Source organism: Ostrinia furnacalis, unplaced genomic scaffold (assembly GCF_004193835.3).
Source record: "Ostrinia furnacalis isolate ACB-3 unplaced genomic scaffold, ASM419383v2 OfSCF5263, whole genome shotgun sequence".
Taxonomy (NCBI): Eukaryota; Metazoa; Arthropoda; class Insecta; order Lepidoptera; family Crambidae; genus Ostrinia; species Ostrinia furnacalis.
Genome location: NW_021135502.1, coordinates 2,902 through 21,521, shown reverse-complemented (window position 1 = coordinate 21,521; position 18,620 = coordinate 2,902). Strand labels below are relative to the sequence as shown.

Here is an 18,620-nt window from a genome sequence, read left to right as displayed (position 1 = left end):
AGCAAAATGACGATTTGTAAGAACTATTTATTAGTCTAAACAAATAAAGAAATTTTGACTTTGACTTTGACTAACACAAGTAACGTTTCCTCCACAGTTGCACGAGGCGTGCGCGGCCCGTCGCGGTCGTCTAGCACGCCAGCGCGCGCGCGCACAGTTCGCGCGCGACGCCGCCGACACGCGCGCCTGGCTCGCCGACAAGCGCGCCAAGCTCACCGCCGACCAGCTGCAAGGTAACCTCAGTTACAAGTACATCATATAAGATAACTTTAAAATTGTGTGGTACAAAAAAAAATGTACCATAATCACCAGTTGTATTGCTTGAAATCAAAACTGCATTTCTTACGTTAAAATTATGTCAATGGTCCACTTTTGCATGCCGTGGCAGCCTGTAATTAAGATAGCATAGTCCTAAGAAAAAATATGTATGGAAACCCCTCTCCTTGTACAGTCACGGAATGAAAAGGTTCGTCAGTTTTCAAATTGATTCCTTCAACGAATCGCGAGCACATATTACCTTTTGAAACTATGTTACAGAATAATCTCGAGTTAGAGAAAATAATCTTTAACTGTTCGTCAGTAAAGTTCAAAATTATTCAGATCAAAGTTGTTTCACGATTTATCTTGTCAAGAAGATTATTATGATTGATAAACTAAAACCTTCTTGTTGGTTCAACCTGCCATTATCTATTAAATAAAAAAAACTACATTTTGTAACATTGCACTGATGGGATAGAAAAATAAACAAGCAAAACCTTATTCGTTAACAAACGTCATATTTATTTAAATGTTAGCAGCACTGTTTCTTGCACGGTTATGTTGGCAGGTTTGACTCTTACAGTACCTAGTGCAAGCAAAAACCGACACTAAGGTGACGAACCTTTTCATTCCGCGACTGTACATACTTTAAACCCATTTCGGACGCGCGCTATCAGCGCAGTTTTTCGGTTTCTTATTCAATACTCAAGAATTTATTGCTTCACCACATTAGCATTTAGGTCTTAGATATTGGCGAGGCAACCGTGCAGTTACAGTTCGATGTAGGTAGTCGTAAATATAAAACGAAAACCGTACGTTTATCGCTGTGTGTGAACTGGGCCGTATGTATCTGTCACCGTAAAATTGTGAATTCTGTCAGATTATAATCTGACGTAGTTAAATTACAATCTAACCTAACCTAACCCACTGTTAGTTTACAATCTAACGCGTTATATTATAAACTGACAGAGTTCACAATTTCACGTTGACATATCGATTTTTGTCAGCACCAGCCTATATTGTCCGAAGTGGTGGTAGGACAAACTGAATTTGGGACGTGCATGAGTGCCCTGAAAATGGTCTTCATACTACAAAAAAAAAATGATTGTGATGGTCGTATACTTTCAGTAGAGCAGAAAACCACTCTTCTCGTGGATGTTGTAAGAGGTAACTAAGAGACAAATATTCTAACGTCAGGCCTTCCAAAACGTCTGGCGTAGCATAGAAATGTAAACTAAATCCTCCAATTGCCTGTAGTAAAATAGAACATAACGATGATGTTAAAACTCTTACTGATAGATACTCTGTATGTCCTTTATGACACATAGCTGCCGAACAGGGCGTCATATTCATCGTTGACCAGCATCAGCCCCCCTAGACAAAACGCACTTTTTGATCGAATCGAAAATCGAATCCGTCAAAACTCCATACAAAAAAGGGGCCTTTCGACCATTTTTCGACTGGTTTGCGATTATAATTTGCACTTTGTCTAGAGCCACTGAATATGTCACGCTTTTTTTGTGTTGCTGTACCCAAACCTATGTGGTCTATGTTTGAAACCATAGATTGTTTAAGAGCGCTTTCACATTTAGGCGATTTAACAGCGCGACAAACGCGCGACAGACGCGCTGCCGAAAATTTCATACTATGTGACAGCGGATGCATGCCTTCACATTATAAAAACTCCGCTGCCGCGCTGCAGTCGCGCTTCTAACGCCCTAATGTGAAAGCGCTCTAAGACCTTATGTACAACATGGAATGCAAGAAAGATATTGACTGTCAAATATCAATTTTTCTGTTCTTTCTAATGTATTTCAACTCCCCAGGCGAAGTCACAAGCCTCGAAGACAAGATCAAGAAACTCCAGAAGCATCAGGCCTTCACTGCTGAACTGGCCGCGAACAAAGCGCGCCTGGCCGAGGTCGGCGCGCTGGCGGCGCAGCTGCGGCCTGATTCGGAGGTCGAGCAGCAGCTGCAAGCGCTGGAGGAGCAGTGGAGGCAGCTGGAAGAAGCCACTGAGCAGAAAGGTAGGTTTCTTTGAAGGACACTGCTGTTATTCTAGGCTAAGACACTCTAGAAGCAAATATGGCCTGATGCAGAGTTGGAGAAGCAGCTGCAAGCGCTGGAGGAGCAGTGGAGGCAGCTGGAAGAGGCTACCGAACAAAAGGGTAGGTTAATTGTCTTGATATCCTCTACAGAAGCATTGGCAAGCGCTGAAGGAACAGTGGAAGAAACCAATGAAAAGAAGAGTGACTAAAGACACTCTAGTAGCAGCTGCAAGCGCTGGAGGAGCAGTGGCGGCAGCTGGAGGAGGCTACTGAGTAGAAGGGTAGGTTTCTTTAAGGTTGCTGCTGTTAGGCTAGGCTAAGACACTTCATAAGCTGCTGCAAGCGCTGGAGGAGCAGTGGAGGCAGCTGGAGGAAGCCACTGAGCAGAAGGGTAGGTTTATCTTTGTTCTATCCACTCCAGAAGCATTGGCAAGCGCTGAAGGAACAGTGGAAGAAGGTAATGAAAAGAAGAGTGACTAAAGACACTCTAGTAGCAGCTGCAAGCGCTGGAGGAGCAGTGGAGGCAGCTGGAGGACGCCACGGAGCAGAAGGATAGGTTTTATATGTGGTTTCATTCGAATGGCTGCTGTTAAACTGGACCAAGACACTCCAATAGCAGCTGCAAGCGCTGGAGGAGCAGTGGAGGCAGCTGGAAGAGGCTACTGAACAGAAGGGTAGGTTAATTTTTGTTCTATCCACTCCAGAAGCATTGGCAAGCGCTGAAGGAACAGTGGAAGAAGATATCAAAAAGAAGAGAGACTAAAGACACTCTAGTAGCAGCTGCAAGCGCTGGAGGAGCAGTGGAGGCAGCTGGAGGAGGCTACTGAGCAGAAGGGTAGGTTTATCTTTGTTTTATCCACTCTGGAGTGCTTCGGAAAGCACTTAGTGACCTGACGCGGAGGTCCAAAAGCAGCTGCAAGCGCTGGAGGAGCAGTGGAGGCAGCTGGAAGAAGCCACTGAACAGAAGGGTAGGTTTCTTTAGGGAAAGCTAAAACAAGACACTCCAGAAGCACCAGACGTACACATGTGACAGGTGGAGAAACAGCTGCAATCGCTGGAGGAGCAGTGGAGGCAGCTGGAGGAGGCTACGAAGCAGAAAGGTAAGGTTCTTTGAGGGAAGGTGCTGTTAGGCTAGGCCAAGACACTTTAGAAGCACCAGGTCTTCACAAAGCAAGCGCTTAAGGAGCAGTAGAGACTCCCAAAGAAAGCCACGGAGCAGAAGGGTAGGTTTCTTTAAGGTTGCTGTTGTTAGACTACTAGATCATGACACTCCAGAAGCACCAGAAATGCACAGAGCAGCAGCTGCAATCGCTGAAGGAGCCTTGGAGACAGCTGGAATAGGCTACTAAGCAGAAGATTATGAATTATTTGAGTAGCTGCTTTTACTTTTAGACTAGTCTAAGACACTTCATAAGCAGCTGCATGCGCTTAAGGAGCAGTAAAGACAGCTGGAGCAGGCGACGGAATAAAAGGGTGAGTTAAACCAGACCAAAACACTCCAAAAGCACCAGTCCTTCACAGAGCAGCAGCTGCAAGCGCTGAAAGAACAATGGAGACAGCTGGAGAAAGCTACAGCGTAAGTTTCATTTGAGTAGCTGCTTTTAGACTGGACACTCCAGAATCACCAGTGGCTGTGGAGCAAAACGGTATGTGGGACTTTAGATAGTTTAGTTCCATCAAAAGAAACTGAGGTTTTCCTAATAATAGGAGAATCGAAAGGAGCTACCTTAAGCTGCCCCCTAAAATCCTAAACAAGGACACTGCAAGGTTGGCGAACAAATGACGTCTCTGACTTTTACTTGATTGAGGTTTTTTAAAGGAGGAAACTAACTTGTTTTATTTATTTCAGGTCGTGGCTTGGAGGAAGCTCAAGACATATTGGAGTTCAACCAGCATTTGGACAAGATTGAAGCCTGGATCAGAGACAAGGAGATGATGGTATGTTTTACTATATTTAATTTTCCGATTGACCGAATATACGAGTAAAATAGTCGTGTGATTTCGGCAGAATTAAATAATAAGTACCCCACTTTTTCCGTGGATGATGTAAGAGGCCACTAAGGTAAAAACATGCTAATAACAAGCCTCCCCAATCCGTCTGACCAGCAGCGTGTAAACCAAATTCTCCAATTGCTTTTGCTAAATTACAGTGTCGTTCTCCTGCAATGGAAATTACATGACCTGATGTTTTTTTTATTTGATTGACCTTTATTTAACCCTTTATTTGACTTACTTAAGGTCCTATGTCCCCGAGATGGGGCAGAGGGCGTCCACAACAGTCCTCCATCGCGTTCGGTCTTGAGCTTCGCGTTTGATCTCGCTCCAAGTCGTGCCGGTTTTCTTCGCCTCCTTGTTTGAAGTCGGTTAAACATTCCTCATCTTCCAGGTGCAAGCTCACGAGTTAGGCCGCGACTACGAGCACTGCAGTGCGTTACTGCGCAAGCTGGACGACCTGGACAGCGATATGAAGGTCGACGACAAGCATGTTAAAAGCATCTGCGCGCTCGCCGACAAGCTGCTGCAGCAGGTAAGCCTACAGCTGGGAACCTAGTGCCCACTGCTGGGAACCCAGTTCCACAGCTGGGACAGAGTACTGAAGCGCGTTACTCCGCAAGCTGGATGACCTGGACAGCGATATGAAGCATGTTAAAAGCATATCTGCGCGCTCGCCGACAAGCTGCTGCAGCAGGTAAGCCCACAGCTGGGAATCTAGTGCCTACAGCTGGGAACCCAGCGGCTACAGCTGAGAACCTTATGCCCACAGCTGGGAACCCAGTGCCCACAGCTGACATAAAAGACCTGGCAGCTACGACCAATCCATCGATTCTTTATTTGCAATAAAAACATGGTGGTATAGGTGTTATGTACAAAATAATCCATCCTAACATCGTCTGTCTCAAAAGATCTGTTCTATTAATGCATTTTCACACTACGTATGCGAATCCGAGCCAAATCCGTCAGTTGTAGAACATTTGTATGGTAGTTTCCGCATTGGATACGATTTCTTTAGTTAGTTTTCTAGATTCTTATTTGGATGGATTTGGATTTATAGTCTGGTCTGCGAGCACGTATAATTTTGTCCAATGACCCCAAGCTACCCATCCTTATCGCTCGCGCGTAATTATGTTGCTGTCGCGCTCGCACACACTACGCGCGAGCGATAAGGATGGGTAGCTTGGGGTCATTGGAAAAAATTCTACGTGCTCACAGACCGGGCTTTACCAAGGGTTACTTTTTTGATTTGGTCTAATCTGGAAAAAAGCTTCATGATTTTTTTGATGATACTGATCATACCTTTCAAATCACAGGGCCCGACGCAGCAAGCCACGAGCGTGGCATCCCGGCGCGACGTGTTCCTAGCCAAGTGGCGAGCGCTGAGCGGCGCGCTGCAGCAGTACCGGGACAACCTCAACGCGGCGCTCGAGATACACTCCTTCAACAGGCGAGTAGTCCCGGGTCTAACGTCACGAGCGTGGCATCCCGGCGCGACGTGTTCCTAGCCAAGTCACTAGCGTGACGTTGCGCCTAGACGTGTTCCTAGTCAAGTCACGAGCGTGACGTTGCGCCTAGACGTGTTCCTAGTCAAGTCACGAGCGTGACGTTGCGCCTAGACGTGTTCCTAGTCAAGTCACGATCGTGACGTTGCGACGAGACGTCTTCCTAGTCAAGTCACGAACGTGATGTTCCGGTGCGACGTGTTCCTAGCCAAGTCACTAGCGTGATATCTCGGCACAATGATTCCTAGCTAAGTCACTAGCGTGGCGTCATAAGGAGACACATTACTAGCCAAGTCACGAACGTGACATCACGACGTGTTCCTAGCCAAGTCACGAGTGTGATGTCACGCGGTGTGCTATGACGCGAGAGATTGTAAGCTAGCCATTCGAGCGAGACTCGAGCCTACAACCGTTTGCAACGTCCCAACTACAAAACTAAAGGCATCCACGTATTAAATAGTTAAATAGGTAGCTTGTCACTTGAGACACGTTTTGACCAGTTTCATAACTTAAAGATTAGAAACGAGTTTACAGTTTCACGGTGACATATCCAAAGATTTTTAGATAGATAGAAAGTATTTATTTGTCTCAAAACAGGTTAAATTCAAATTCAAATAATTTATTGCATGTCACATTACATGTTACAGGTTTTACTGATGTTTATTATTTATTTACAGGGACGTAGAAGACACAGAAGAGCGTATCGCCAAGAAGGCAGCGCTGTTCAGTAGCACCGAACGCGGGCGTGAGTTGTCGGCCGCAAGAGAGTTGCAGCGACGCCATATTGCGAGAGCAGCCGAAACCAGAGCCGTGGGAGATAAGATCAAGGCTTTGGAGGCTGAAGGAACTAAGCTGGCTGCAGAGTGAGTACTATATTTAGACATAGACATAGACAAAATTTTCATTTTAGGAGCATGTAAGCTGCAAGCAACCGCAAAGACAAAAGTGGGGGTCAATTCAAGTCAAGAGGTCAACTCAAGGAACTAAGCTTAAGGCTTTGGAAGCTGAAGGAACAGCTGGCTGCAGAGTAAGTGTCATATTCCATCAGCAAGTCATCTATCAGGCATCTTGTAGGTTCCAAAGCAGAATCACGAAACTAAAGCTGCAATAACGCGAGCTGTGGAAGGGTCAAGACTTTGGAAGCTGAAGAAACTAAGCTGGCTGCAGAGTGAGTGCTATAATCTATCAGAAAGTCACCCATCAGGCATCCTGTAGGTTTTAATGCAGTATCACGACCCTTTCTAAAGCAGCAGAGTGTAGGGACGCCATATTGCCAGAGCGGCCGAGACCAGGGCTGTAGGAGATAAGATCAAGGCTTTGGAGGCTGAAGGAACTAAGCTGGCTGCAGAGTGAGTGTCATAAAATCATCCATAGATGTCGGTAGGGCTCTTTCAAATTCCTTCTGGCAAGTTACCACCATCTTGGCAATACCACAGAATAATAATAAGTACTACGTACAGCCACAAGAATACGCGTGCGTGAGTCAATGTTCGCTCGTATGTGAGGCCTTGTCGAATAGTATCCTGTAGGTGGGCCATCGTGTTACTAATACATAGTTTGCAGAAATGCTAAAATCAAATGGCAGTAGACAGGTAGGTAGTTAGCTCGTAGAGCTGATAGCCATTGGGGCAGAAAAGTTCTCGAAAGGCAGGCACGGGTCGAAAGGTAGTGAAGGAAATCGTCCAGTAGGTGGACCGACGATCTGGTGAAAGTCGCTGGAAGTACCTGGATGCGGGCAGCACAGGACCGGTTGTTGTGGAATTCCTTGTGGGAGACCTTTGTCCTACAGTGAACGTCATTTGAACATTGAATTTTCGGATAGTTCCAGTTTATTCTGAAACCTATTATTAGCACCGTTTGAAAGAGCTCGTGAAGCACTTTCAGGATCAGTAAGCAGTTTTTCGATATCATTTATAGTTTAGAAATAATCGGGTAAGATCACTTGTTGTTTCCACCCTGTATAACCGTCTATGTTTCTCCTAAAACTTTCTTCTTGTCTGATTTGATATCTTACAGAAACTTGTAACGCATAGCGCACTTGCCCTTGACATAAATAACCATCTCTGTCCCTCCCGCAGGCACCCGGACCGCGCGAAAGAGATAGAAGACAGCCTGAAGAGCCTCCGCGAAGGATGGGACAACCTGCAGAAGTTGGCGGACAAGCGCACTGCTCTGCTGGAGGAGGCCATCGCAGAACACAAGTTCGATGAGACTTTGAAGGTTAGTTTGGTTCTAATGAGGGCTATCGTTTTAGCGCTCACCAGTTGGCGCCACTGTAGAGTAAGGTCCTGTCACTTGCTAGTAGCGAAGACAGTGGCGCCAACTGGTGAGCGCGAAAGTGGTAGGAGGACTATCGTATTTGCACTCATCAAAATGGCGCCACTGTAGAGTAAGGTCCTGTCAATCGCCAGGGGTGCCAACTGTTGAGTATAAAAACGATAGCCCTCATTATCTTTAGGTTAGGTTCACTGGTGTCATCCTCGTCATCCTGTCATCCACATCATCATGTCATCTACTTCGACTTGTCATCCACGTCATCCTATCATCCACGTCATCCTGTCATCCACTCGCCCGCGCCCCAGCAATGTGTGGTTCCGGTCGCGCGGGGTGCGGGGAGTGTGGTCCGAGCAATCCGAGCGGCATTATTGTAGTGTGCGTGTGCACTCATGGATGATTTAGCGTGTACCGATAACACTCAAACATTAAGGAAACATTGAATTGTTGGTTAGATCCAGTTTATTCTGTGACCTATTTTGATACCATTGGATAGAGCTTGTGAAGCAATTAAAATCAGTAACCAGTTTTACGATATCTTGTATAGTTTAGAAATAATCGAGTGAGATTACTTATCGTTTCAACCCTGTATAGATGGTGTGCCTCGGAAAAATAAGGTTATCTTATAAACATAATTATCCTCAATGGTGGTAGTTATTTATCTACTCTACTATACCTTCATCATCATCATTTCAGCCACAGGACGTCCACTGCTGAACATAGGCCTCCCCCAATGCTTTCCATGTTGATCGATTGGTAGCGGCCTGCGTCCAGCGCTTCCCTGCTACCTTTACGATGTCGTCGGTCCACCTTGTAGGTGGACGCCCCACGCTGCGTTTTCCGGTACGCGGCCTCCATTCCAGAACCTTGCTGCCCCATCGGCCGTCAGTTCTGCGTACTATGTGCCCTGCCCATTGCCACTTCAGCTTGCTAATCCGTCGGGCTATGTCAGCGACGTTTACGGTTCGTTTACGGATCTCGTCATTTCTGATTCGATCTCGCAAAAAAACACCAAGCATAGCCCTCTCCATATTGACCCTTATGACAATATTGACAGAATTGACCCCTATGAAAACAAAATTCCTGTTATGTGTTACCATAGGGGTCACTTAAAAATTAGGGATTGATGGTGAAAACTGGAATACGGCCCTCGCGTGTCCTCTGACTGAAACTTTACCCTATTTATTCATCTATCTCAGTGGTTCTTAGCCAGTGGTCCGCGGACCACTGGTGGTCCCTGGAGACATTCCAAGTGGTCCACTTGCACACTTTGGTTAAAACCACTTTTCACTGATTTTTGCAGTCAAACTGGTTTTGACTGATTATGAGGTGGTCCCTGACAAGACAGAATTTTTTTTAAATGGTCCCTCATGACATAAAGGTTAAGAACCACTGATCTATCTATTTTATTTTATTTTATTTTTATTTATTGGTTTACCAACAATTGTACAATAATACATACAATATAACAAAAAAATCCATTAATACTATGTTCTAAGAGTACAATATATAATAGTAGGTAAACACTGCATGCGTTTATATAAACCAAACCATTCATGGAAAGTAAGTACTTAGTCTAAAAACTGAATTGCAAAGCAACGAGCAACCACAAGGCGGCTAGTGAGTGCCAAGATAGACAATAGTTAGCTAATTAATTAAGTTAGGTTATTTGGTTAATCTGACGACGGAATTTAGAAATATTTGTGCCAAACAAATTAACATCAGCGCTGAGATTATTATATGACTTACACAGTCTTGAAACAGGGGAGTTGGATCCTGATACAATTTTACGGTAATCTACACTACTAATACCTAATTATTGTTTTACCCAGGAGCTGGAGTTGTGGGTGTCGGAGAGCATCAAGCGCATGGACAGCGCCGCGCCGCCCGAGAGCGTGCCTGACGCGGAGGCCGCCTTAGAGCTGCACCACGAGAGGAAGGTACGTCATTAGAGGATCATCAGGGATGTCATGGATAACCGTAACCGAAATTATCGGATATCCGGAATAAAAAAATAGCCGTAACCGAAATTATCGGATATCCGGAATAAAAAATAACCGTACCTAACCGTGAACGAAATTATCGGATATCCGGAATAAAAAATATCCGTAATCGTAACCGAAATTATCGGATAATTGGAATAAAAAATATGACAGTACTAGCTATAGTATAGTATAGTTTTCCGCTTGCGGCATCGCCCGCGTGGAATTTTGTCTGTCACAGAAAAACTTTATCGCGCGCGTCCCTGTTTCAAAAACCGGCATAAAAACTATCCTATGTCCTTTCCCGGGACTCAAACTATCTCTATGCCAAATTTCTTCAAAATCCCTTCAGAGGTTTAGGCGTGAAAGCAAGACAGACAGAGTTACTTTCGCATTTATAATACTTATTTATAGATAGATTATCTCGCATATAGTCAAAGTCAAAGTCAAAATTTCTTTATTTGTTTAGACTAATAAATAGTTCTTACAAATCGTCATTTTGCTCTTAAGGAGCCTCTACATGTCTCATAATCTTTTTACCCTACCAGCGCTTCGAGACCAACATTTGGCAAGTGCTGAGAAGAAGCGCCGCAACAAACTCAATCACCACTGTCTGCCGGTTAATATAAATAAATAGAAATAGTAGTAGTAGGTACATTCGATTCAGGAGCAGTTCACTGAATTTACCATGCATTCTTGTATGGTGTATCTTATAAGAATGGGTATACAAGATTGCGTGGTATATTAAACAAGGTAGTGACGTGCTAATATCTAGACTTACATATTAAGATACTAGTAGAAATGACTCGCATACATAAATTTGAATAACTTGGATTGACCAGTCCCCGAAAGCAGCGCCTGTTCACAGACATGACGAGTGAACCAGCCATCGCTTCACTCGACCATATTAGAGGGAATGTAACGACCCGCCTCACTACGCCACCACCCCAGAGACATTTTAGTGAGAATGACAATTCCAAGTTATCTCTTTAAAAAAAAAAACTAATAATAAAGCTAAGTAACAGTCCAGATTGAGAAGCATGACACTATAACATTTGAGAAATTATTATTAGTTTATACATTACTTTTCATTTTAATTCTTTTTAGTGCGAGCATGAGAGGACCATAATCCTACTCCCAGGATGACTTATCATTAAGAAAATCTCGAGTTGTATAATAGGCTTTTTTAAGCATGTGATCTTTAACTATATCTTTAAATTTATTATACGGTAGCTCTTTATATTTATCAGGGACTTTGTTATAAAAATGGATACCTTGTCCCATAAAAGTGGCAAACACTTTATTAAGTCTAAAAGCGGGTATAGCCAATTTATTTTTATTTCTAGTGTTAATTTGGTGAATATCACTTTTCTTTTTGAATTCATTAATATTTTGTTGAATAAATAGAATACAGTTTAAGATGTATTGTGAAGCGGCCGTGAGAATGCCAATTTCTTTAAACAATTCTCTAAGGGACGCTCTTGCTTTCATTTTATACAAGTATCTTATCGCACGTTTTTGCAAAATAAATATTGTTTCAAAATCTGCAGCTTTGCCCCATAGCATGATTCCATATGACATTAGGCTATGAAAGTAGCTAAAGTAAACTAAGCGAGCTGTTGAAACATCGGTTAATGACCGTATCCTTTTTATTGCAAAAGCCGCTGAGCTGAGCTTTCCCGCCAGAGTTTCTATATGGGGGCCCCACTGGAGTTTTGAATCCAGGGTAATTCCCAGAAAAACAGTAGAGTCTACCAGATCGATGGCATTATTATTAAGTTCTATTTGGGTATTAACTGTTTTTACGTTAGGCAAAGAGAATTTTATACATTTTGTTTTCTTTGCATTAAGTTGTAAATTATTTGTAGTGAACCAACTTAAAACTCTTGTTAGTGCATTATTTACATCGTCAAAGTTATTTTTACTTCTATCAATATTAAAAATCAAAGATGTATATGAAAATTTGAGTCCTTAACGGGGATAAAACTGGTTTTATCTTCTGCTTAAATCCATCGTTAAACCCCTAATTTTACTCTTACCCCCTTATTTATAAAAGTTACACCCTAGTTGAACTCTGGCTTAAATTTTCATATTGTATGGAAAATTGAAAATGTCATTTTAATCCAGTGTTCATCCCAGGTGTAACTTTTAATGCACGCGCGCATGAGTTACTTTTTGTCACCGTCACAGTATATCCTTCTTTTTATAAAAAGACAAGAAAGACACGTACTGTCACGGTGACAAAAGTCGGTCGTGCGCGCAGTCTCATATACGGCACCCTTAATATAGTGATATAGTTCCAAAATACTGAACTGTCCTACGCATGACATTGACAGTGGGGCGCCACCGTCAATACCGGATCGCTGGTTCCGATTTTTGCCATGTTGGAAACCATATAATTGAACGATGGTAGCGCCCCCCTGTCATTGAGTTTGGTGGGGCAGTTCAGCGTGGGTCATCTATACCTACTTTTTAAGGCTAAAACATAATAAAACATATACCTACTAGTATGTAAAAAGCTTGTTTAATTTGAAAGGGAGAGATTCTAGTGCTTTTCTGAAGCTTATAATAGACTAATGCCTGTTTTCACCAGGAATTTTGTTTTCATAGGGGTCACTTAAGAATTAGGGATTGATGGTGAAAAATGTATTTTTTACTTTATTTTATTATCATCATGTGTTCTTCCAGGCCGAGATCGACGGGCGTCAGAAGGCCATCCTGTCCCTCCAGAAGGAGGTGGAACATGTCCCGGAGAAGAAGCAGCGCGTGGAACATCTGTCCCGCACGCTGGACGGCGCGTGGCTGCAGCGCAAGCAGTACATCACGCAGGTAACGGAACTTTTGAAAGCCTATCTTCTAGGCCGAGGTCGACGGCCGCCAGAAGGCCATCCTGTCCCTCCAGAAGGAAGTGGAACATGTCCCGGAGAAGAAGCAGCGCGTGGAACATCTGTCCCGCACGCTGGACGGCGCCTGGCTGCAGCGCAAGCAGTACATAACGCAGGTAACGGAACTTTTGAAAGCTTATTCTAGGCCGAGATCGACGGGCGTCAGAAGGCCATCCTGTCCCTCCAGAAGGAGGTGGAACATGTCCCGGAGAAGAAGCAGCGCGTGGAACATCTGTCCCGCACGCTGGACGGCGCGTGGCTGCAGCGCAAGCNCTGTCCCGCACGCTGGACGGCGCCTGGCTGCAGCGCAAGCAGTACATAACGCAGGTAACGGAACTTTTGAAAGCTTATTCTAGGCCGAGATCGACGGGCGTCAGAAGGCCATCCTGTCCCTCCAGAAGGAGGTGGAACATGTCCCGGAGAAGAAGCAGCGCGTGGAACATCTGTCCCGCACGCTGGACGGCGCGTGGCTGCAGCGCAAGCAGTACATCACGCAGGTAACGGAACTTTTGAAAGCTTATTCTAGGCCGAGATCGACGGGCGTCAGAAGGCCATCCTGTCCCTCCAGAAGGAGGTGGAACATCTCCCGGAGAAGAAGCAGCGCGTGGAACACTTGTAGCAGACAGACAAAAAACCGGCAATAGGCGGTGCACAGTCGACCACGAGCCAAAAGCTCGGATTCCACCAAGGCGGAACGGAAAATATTTTAATGACGTATCAGATTTCATTCAATCTGAAAGAAATCTGATTGATTATTCAAAATGTTTCTTCGCCTCGGTGGAAACCGGGCCATACGCTCGAAAAGCACTCATTCGAGGCTCGTACTCGGCCCACACTACACTGATTTATTATCATGATATGAAAGTCAAAGTCAAAATTTCTTTATTTGTATCGACTAATAAATAGTACTAATTGCAAAATATTTGGCTCTTAAGCCGAACGTCCACTGCCGGCTAAACTAAATTAGTTTAGCTTAGCTCGCATAGTTGAGCCAGTTTTTCATATATGTGCGTCCACCGCAAACTATGCCACATGTATGAAAAACTGGCTCAACTATGCGAGCTAAGCTAAACTATCTTAATTTAGCCGGCGGTGGACGTTCGGTTTTAAGGAGCCTCTACATGTCTCATAATCTTTTACCCTACCAGCGCTTCGAGACCAACATTTGGCCGATGTAGATACATTAATCATTGAGAAGCAGTTCTTCATTCATTCTGATCATCATTATTATGATTAAAATCACACTCACACAATGCTTACTGCAAACGCTGCCGTCGTACCCCGCATATAGCGTTTAATAAGAAACCGTAAGCTTATTTATTTATTAAGAACAACTACAGCCGACACAGGCCCGGTTTCCACCAAGGTTGAGTAGACCAGAGCGGAGAAGTGTTGAAAAATCACATTTCATTATTTCCACTTCTTTTCTCCGCTCCACCCAGCTCCGCTACGCGCTGCACCGCTGCCGCTTAAATACTATTTGACGGCTGACTTCTCCGCTCTAATCCGCTCCACTCTGCCTTAATGGAAACCGGGCCTTATGTTTGTGCACTATTGACATAGGACTTGTTTCCAGGCGCACCAGCTGCAACTGCTGAAGGAGCAGGCGCGACAGACGGAAGACTGGCTCGCGGCTAAGGAAGCCTTCCTGAACAACATCGACCTGGGAGAGAACATCGACGGTAAGTAGCTCCCTACATATTATATGTGGGGTACAATTTAGGCTTTATTTCCTCTAATGCTAAGAACCAAACATACGATGCGCTCGTGTGCCCGCCACTGATATTTCTATGTAAGACGCTCGGCGACACCGCTGCGGCGTCGCAACGCCACCGCAATGCATCGGGTTCTTTGGTTCTAACGTCGGTTGTCTACGTCAGTCGAGCGTACGAATCAGTTGCAATAAACCTATTTTTTATTGCAAAGTACAATAATGTCGACTTCACTGAAACAGTTCAGTGTCTGTTTCAATCAAATCTCACTGCTTTAATGAGGGTTTTCGCGAATGAAAGATCCGCTAGCGGACGGCGGGACGTGGATGTGGGGTCTGACTGCTGCGTGATTGGTAGATTTTGACATATCTGTCAATGTCATGTCAAAAATTACCAATCATGCAGCATTTGGACCTCGCGTCTACGTATTGCCATCTGGCGGATTTTTCATTCGCGAAAACCCTCATTCTTCTGTTGGGAATATTACATATTCCGTGGTCATTAATCCTACTTAATCAGGGTCTATAATTTATGGAACTACTGTAGATATTTGGTAGCAAGCATTGCGTGAAAGAGTCCCTATTTCTGATCTTTATTTACAAATTACTATATTATTTAGAAAGCACCTCTAATTATTCCATTTGGTCCCGACTGAATATCGTAATTTCAGCCATCTCAGAGAACTAACAATAAAAGCCCAGCAGTAAATGAAGGCGTTTTCCGGTATGATTCCGTGGGACGTCCACCCACAAGGTGGACCGACGATATCATAAAGCAGGACGCAGGCCGCTACCAACCGGGTAACATGGAAAGCGTTGGGGGAGGCCTATGTTCAGCAGTGGACGTCCTATGGCTGAGATGATGATGATGAAATGAAGGCTCTTTTCACTATTCTCACGCTGTGTTTACTCTCAATCACTGGCAGCTATGTACTTGTGCTCTACCGTTATCTACGGTGCTTTGTAAAACACTTCTAAACTCGTCCTTATTCCGACAGCCGTAGAGACCCTGATCCGCAAGCACGCGGAGTTCGCCAAACTGCTGGATTCCCAGCTAGGCCGGGTGGATGAACTGGAGAAGTTCGCTCGAGGGATGCTGCAGGACGACCACTATGATAGGGAGTATATTGAGAAGAGGCTGGCTGAGATACTGGCGAGGAGGGACAAACTCAAGGTAAGGGTTCTAAATTTGAATTATGGTAAAAGATTGGCACTACTATTATACCTATTGGGTTAGCCTGTAACAATAGTAAATGTGTGTTTGTGTGTAAATAATTATATGGCGAGGAGGGACAAACTCAAGGTAGGTTTCTATATAAAAAATGAAAGTACATTTAAATCGGAAATAGTTGACACAAGAGGGCTTAGAGTTTAAATCAAACGTCGTCACTGGCCAGCGTGTTAAAAAATATATGAAGATTTTAGTTCTTGAAAGATTCCGCTAGGGGCGCTGTCACTTTTTTACGAAGTCGACATCGAATGCGTTTGACGTAAACTCACAATACGCCCCCAGTATCCAATAATTCCAAAACACAATTTGTTAAAACACACTTCAATGTAGTTGTAATAATTTTGTATGTTTTAATTTTCTTTTCCTGTTTTATTAGCTTTGGAATTTTTTTGTTATTTTTAAAGTACTGTGCCAAAAGTCCCTGGCTCATATTCGTCACGTATAGGTAAATATGTCACTGGTTCAGCAAGGACCTTTGGGGCACTGGGCTTGACCGGCACTGGCCTTTTTGACCTCTCATAGAAAAAAAAATTGTCATTTATTTCTGTGTTGTGTTTCATTGACTGTGTTGTTAACCTGCAGGCTGTTAGTACCTTTCATGCCTCCGAAGTAGAAATAAATTTACTTTTGTCTTGCAGGAGTCCTGCCTAGCCCGCGGCGTGAAGCTGGAACAATCAAGGCAACTGCATCAGTTCTCAAGGGATCTGCAGCACGAACGCGAGTGGATCGCGCTGAAAATGCAGCAGGCGGCTGAGCAGAACTACAGGTAAACTTCATTCATTCATTCGTTCTTTCATTCATTCATCTGCATTAGTTTCTAGAAACCTGCAGCCAAGATACAGAAGGTGGCCGAGTAGAACTACAGGTGATTTGTAGTTCATTCATTCATTCGTTCATTAAGCTCCACCAGTTCTCAAGGGACCTGCATCACGAGCGCGAGTGGATCGCACTGAAAATGCAGCAGGCCGCTGAACAGAACTACAGGTAAACTTCATTCATTCGTTCATCTTCACCAAATACTAGATACCGAAACACGAGTAGGCCGTCGAGCAGAATTACAGGTGAACTTCATTCATTCATTCGTTCGTTCATATTTGCAATCACTAGAGACCGAAACGAGGTGCAGCAGGCCGCCGAGCTTCTGCTCGGTGAGACAGGTGAGTTGGTCGTACATCCATTCATCTGCATTTGTTTCTAAAGACCTGCAACCAAGATACAGAAGGTGGCCGAGCAAAACTATAGGTGATTTTTATTGTAGTTCATTCATTCATTAAGCTTCACCAGTTCTCAAGGGATCTGCAGCACGAGCGCGAGTGGATCGCACTGAAGATGCAGCAGGCGGCTGAACAGAACTACAGGTGAACTACATTCATTCGTTCATTCATTCATCTTCACCTATCACTAGAGACTGAAACATGAGGTGCAGCAAGTAGCCGAGCAGAACTATTGGTGATTTGGCTGTTCATTCATTCATTCGTTCATTAAGCTGCAACAATTCTCAAGGGATATGCAGCACGAGCGCGAGTGGATCGCGCTGAAGATGCAGCAGGCGGCTGAGCAGAACTACAGGTAAACTTTGTTCATTCATTCGTTCTTTCATTCATTCATCTGCATCAGTTTCTAGAAACCTGCAGCCAAGAAGCAGCAAGTAGCCGAGCAGAACTACAGATGAACTTTTTTCATTCATTCATTTATTCATTCATTCGTTCGTTCATCCGCAACAGTCTCTAGGCCACCGCGCAGAACTACAGGTGAACTTCATTCATTCGTTCACTTTTTTATTTGATGAAACATCATTCATCCACTCATTCATTCATTCAATAGTCTTTATATTCTACCATAAGTTCATTATTACCTTCAGCCATTCGTTCATTCGTTCGTCCGTCCATTCATTCAATAAATCATTCATTCTTTATTAATTAATTAATTCATTATTTAAATACACAAACAAAAATAATTTGGGATAGACAGATTAAAATTACGACCACTACTTCTACACTACTTCACTCGCGTGAATTTCAGCCTGCCACAGTAAGACATAATCGCGCTTTAACCCTGTTTAACAAAAACTATATAGGAGGAAAGTTATTTTATTTTATGTTTTCCTTGGCTCTCAAACTATCTTTATACAAAATTATCGTTTGAATTGATCCTGTGTTTTAAGCGTGAATACGAAAAATATAAACAACAGTTACTTTCACATTTATAACATTGAATTTCGTTGGCCACAGAGACCTGTCAAACCTGCAAAGCAAGATCCAGAAGCAAGCGGCCTTCGAATCAGAACTGGCCGCCAACAAGGGCCGCATCGATGACGTCGCCAACCACGGCGAAGAACTTATCGGTGAGTGCTGACAACCACCTGGGTGAAATGATTCCGAGGTGAAATGAGGACACTAAAATACAGGGTGGAATTTTGTAATGCCACCTGGAGGGAAAGTACTCTTACGGCCGAATACTGAAACACTACTTAAATCTGTCACTCAGCTGACGGGCTCCTAAATTTAAGTATCCTTCAATTTTAAATGGTAGAGGAAGGGGTGGTAATTTGGACCCTGCTGTTTTTTTGGAACCCTTTAATATCACAGAAACAGGCAGTGACATCTACCAAAAAACTATGTAAATACGTTGTACTGATACCATAGAGCATATTTGCTACCAATAACGTCAATTTTGCATCGAATTTGATCTGTCACACACAGCTGACATTTCACGTCAAAATCAAACGTTTTTT

At 43.9% G+C, this 18,620-nt stretch overlaps 1 protein-coding gene across 1 annotated transcript in view; it reads left to right on the top strand.

Annotated features, from left to right (window-relative positions):
* LOC114360916 (spectrin beta chain, non-erythrocytic 5 kst) overlaps positions 1–18,241 on the top strand; it is a 133,336-nt gene extending 115,095 nt beyond the window's left edge. Inside the window, exons 47-61 of the mRNA XM_028315781.1 lie at positions 98–233; positions 2,085–2,285; positions 4,156–4,244; positions 4,693–4,833; positions 5,615–5,748; positions 6,481–6,666; positions 7,882–8,023; positions 9,910–10,017; positions 12,748–12,888; positions 12,920–13,060; positions 13,301–13,441; positions 14,521–14,626; positions 15,654–15,829; positions 16,525–16,652; positions 18,118–18,241. Coding sequence (XP_028171582.1) covers positions 98–233; positions 2,085–2,285; positions 4,156–4,244; positions 4,693–4,833; positions 5,615–5,748; positions 6,481–6,666; positions 7,882–8,023; positions 9,910–10,017; positions 12,748–12,888; positions 12,920–13,060; positions 13,301–13,441; positions 14,521–14,626; positions 15,654–15,829; positions 16,525–16,652; positions 18,118–18,241 — 2,094 coding nt within the window. The remainder of the gene's footprint in view (positions 1–97; positions 234–2,084; positions 2,286–4,155; positions 4,245–4,692; positions 4,834–5,614; positions 5,749–6,480; positions 6,667–7,881; positions 8,024–9,909; positions 10,018–12,747; positions 12,889–12,919; positions 13,061–13,300; positions 13,442–14,520; positions 14,627–15,653; positions 15,830–16,524; positions 16,653–18,117) is intronic.
* The last annotated feature ends 379 nt before the right edge of the window (positions 18,242–18,620 follow it).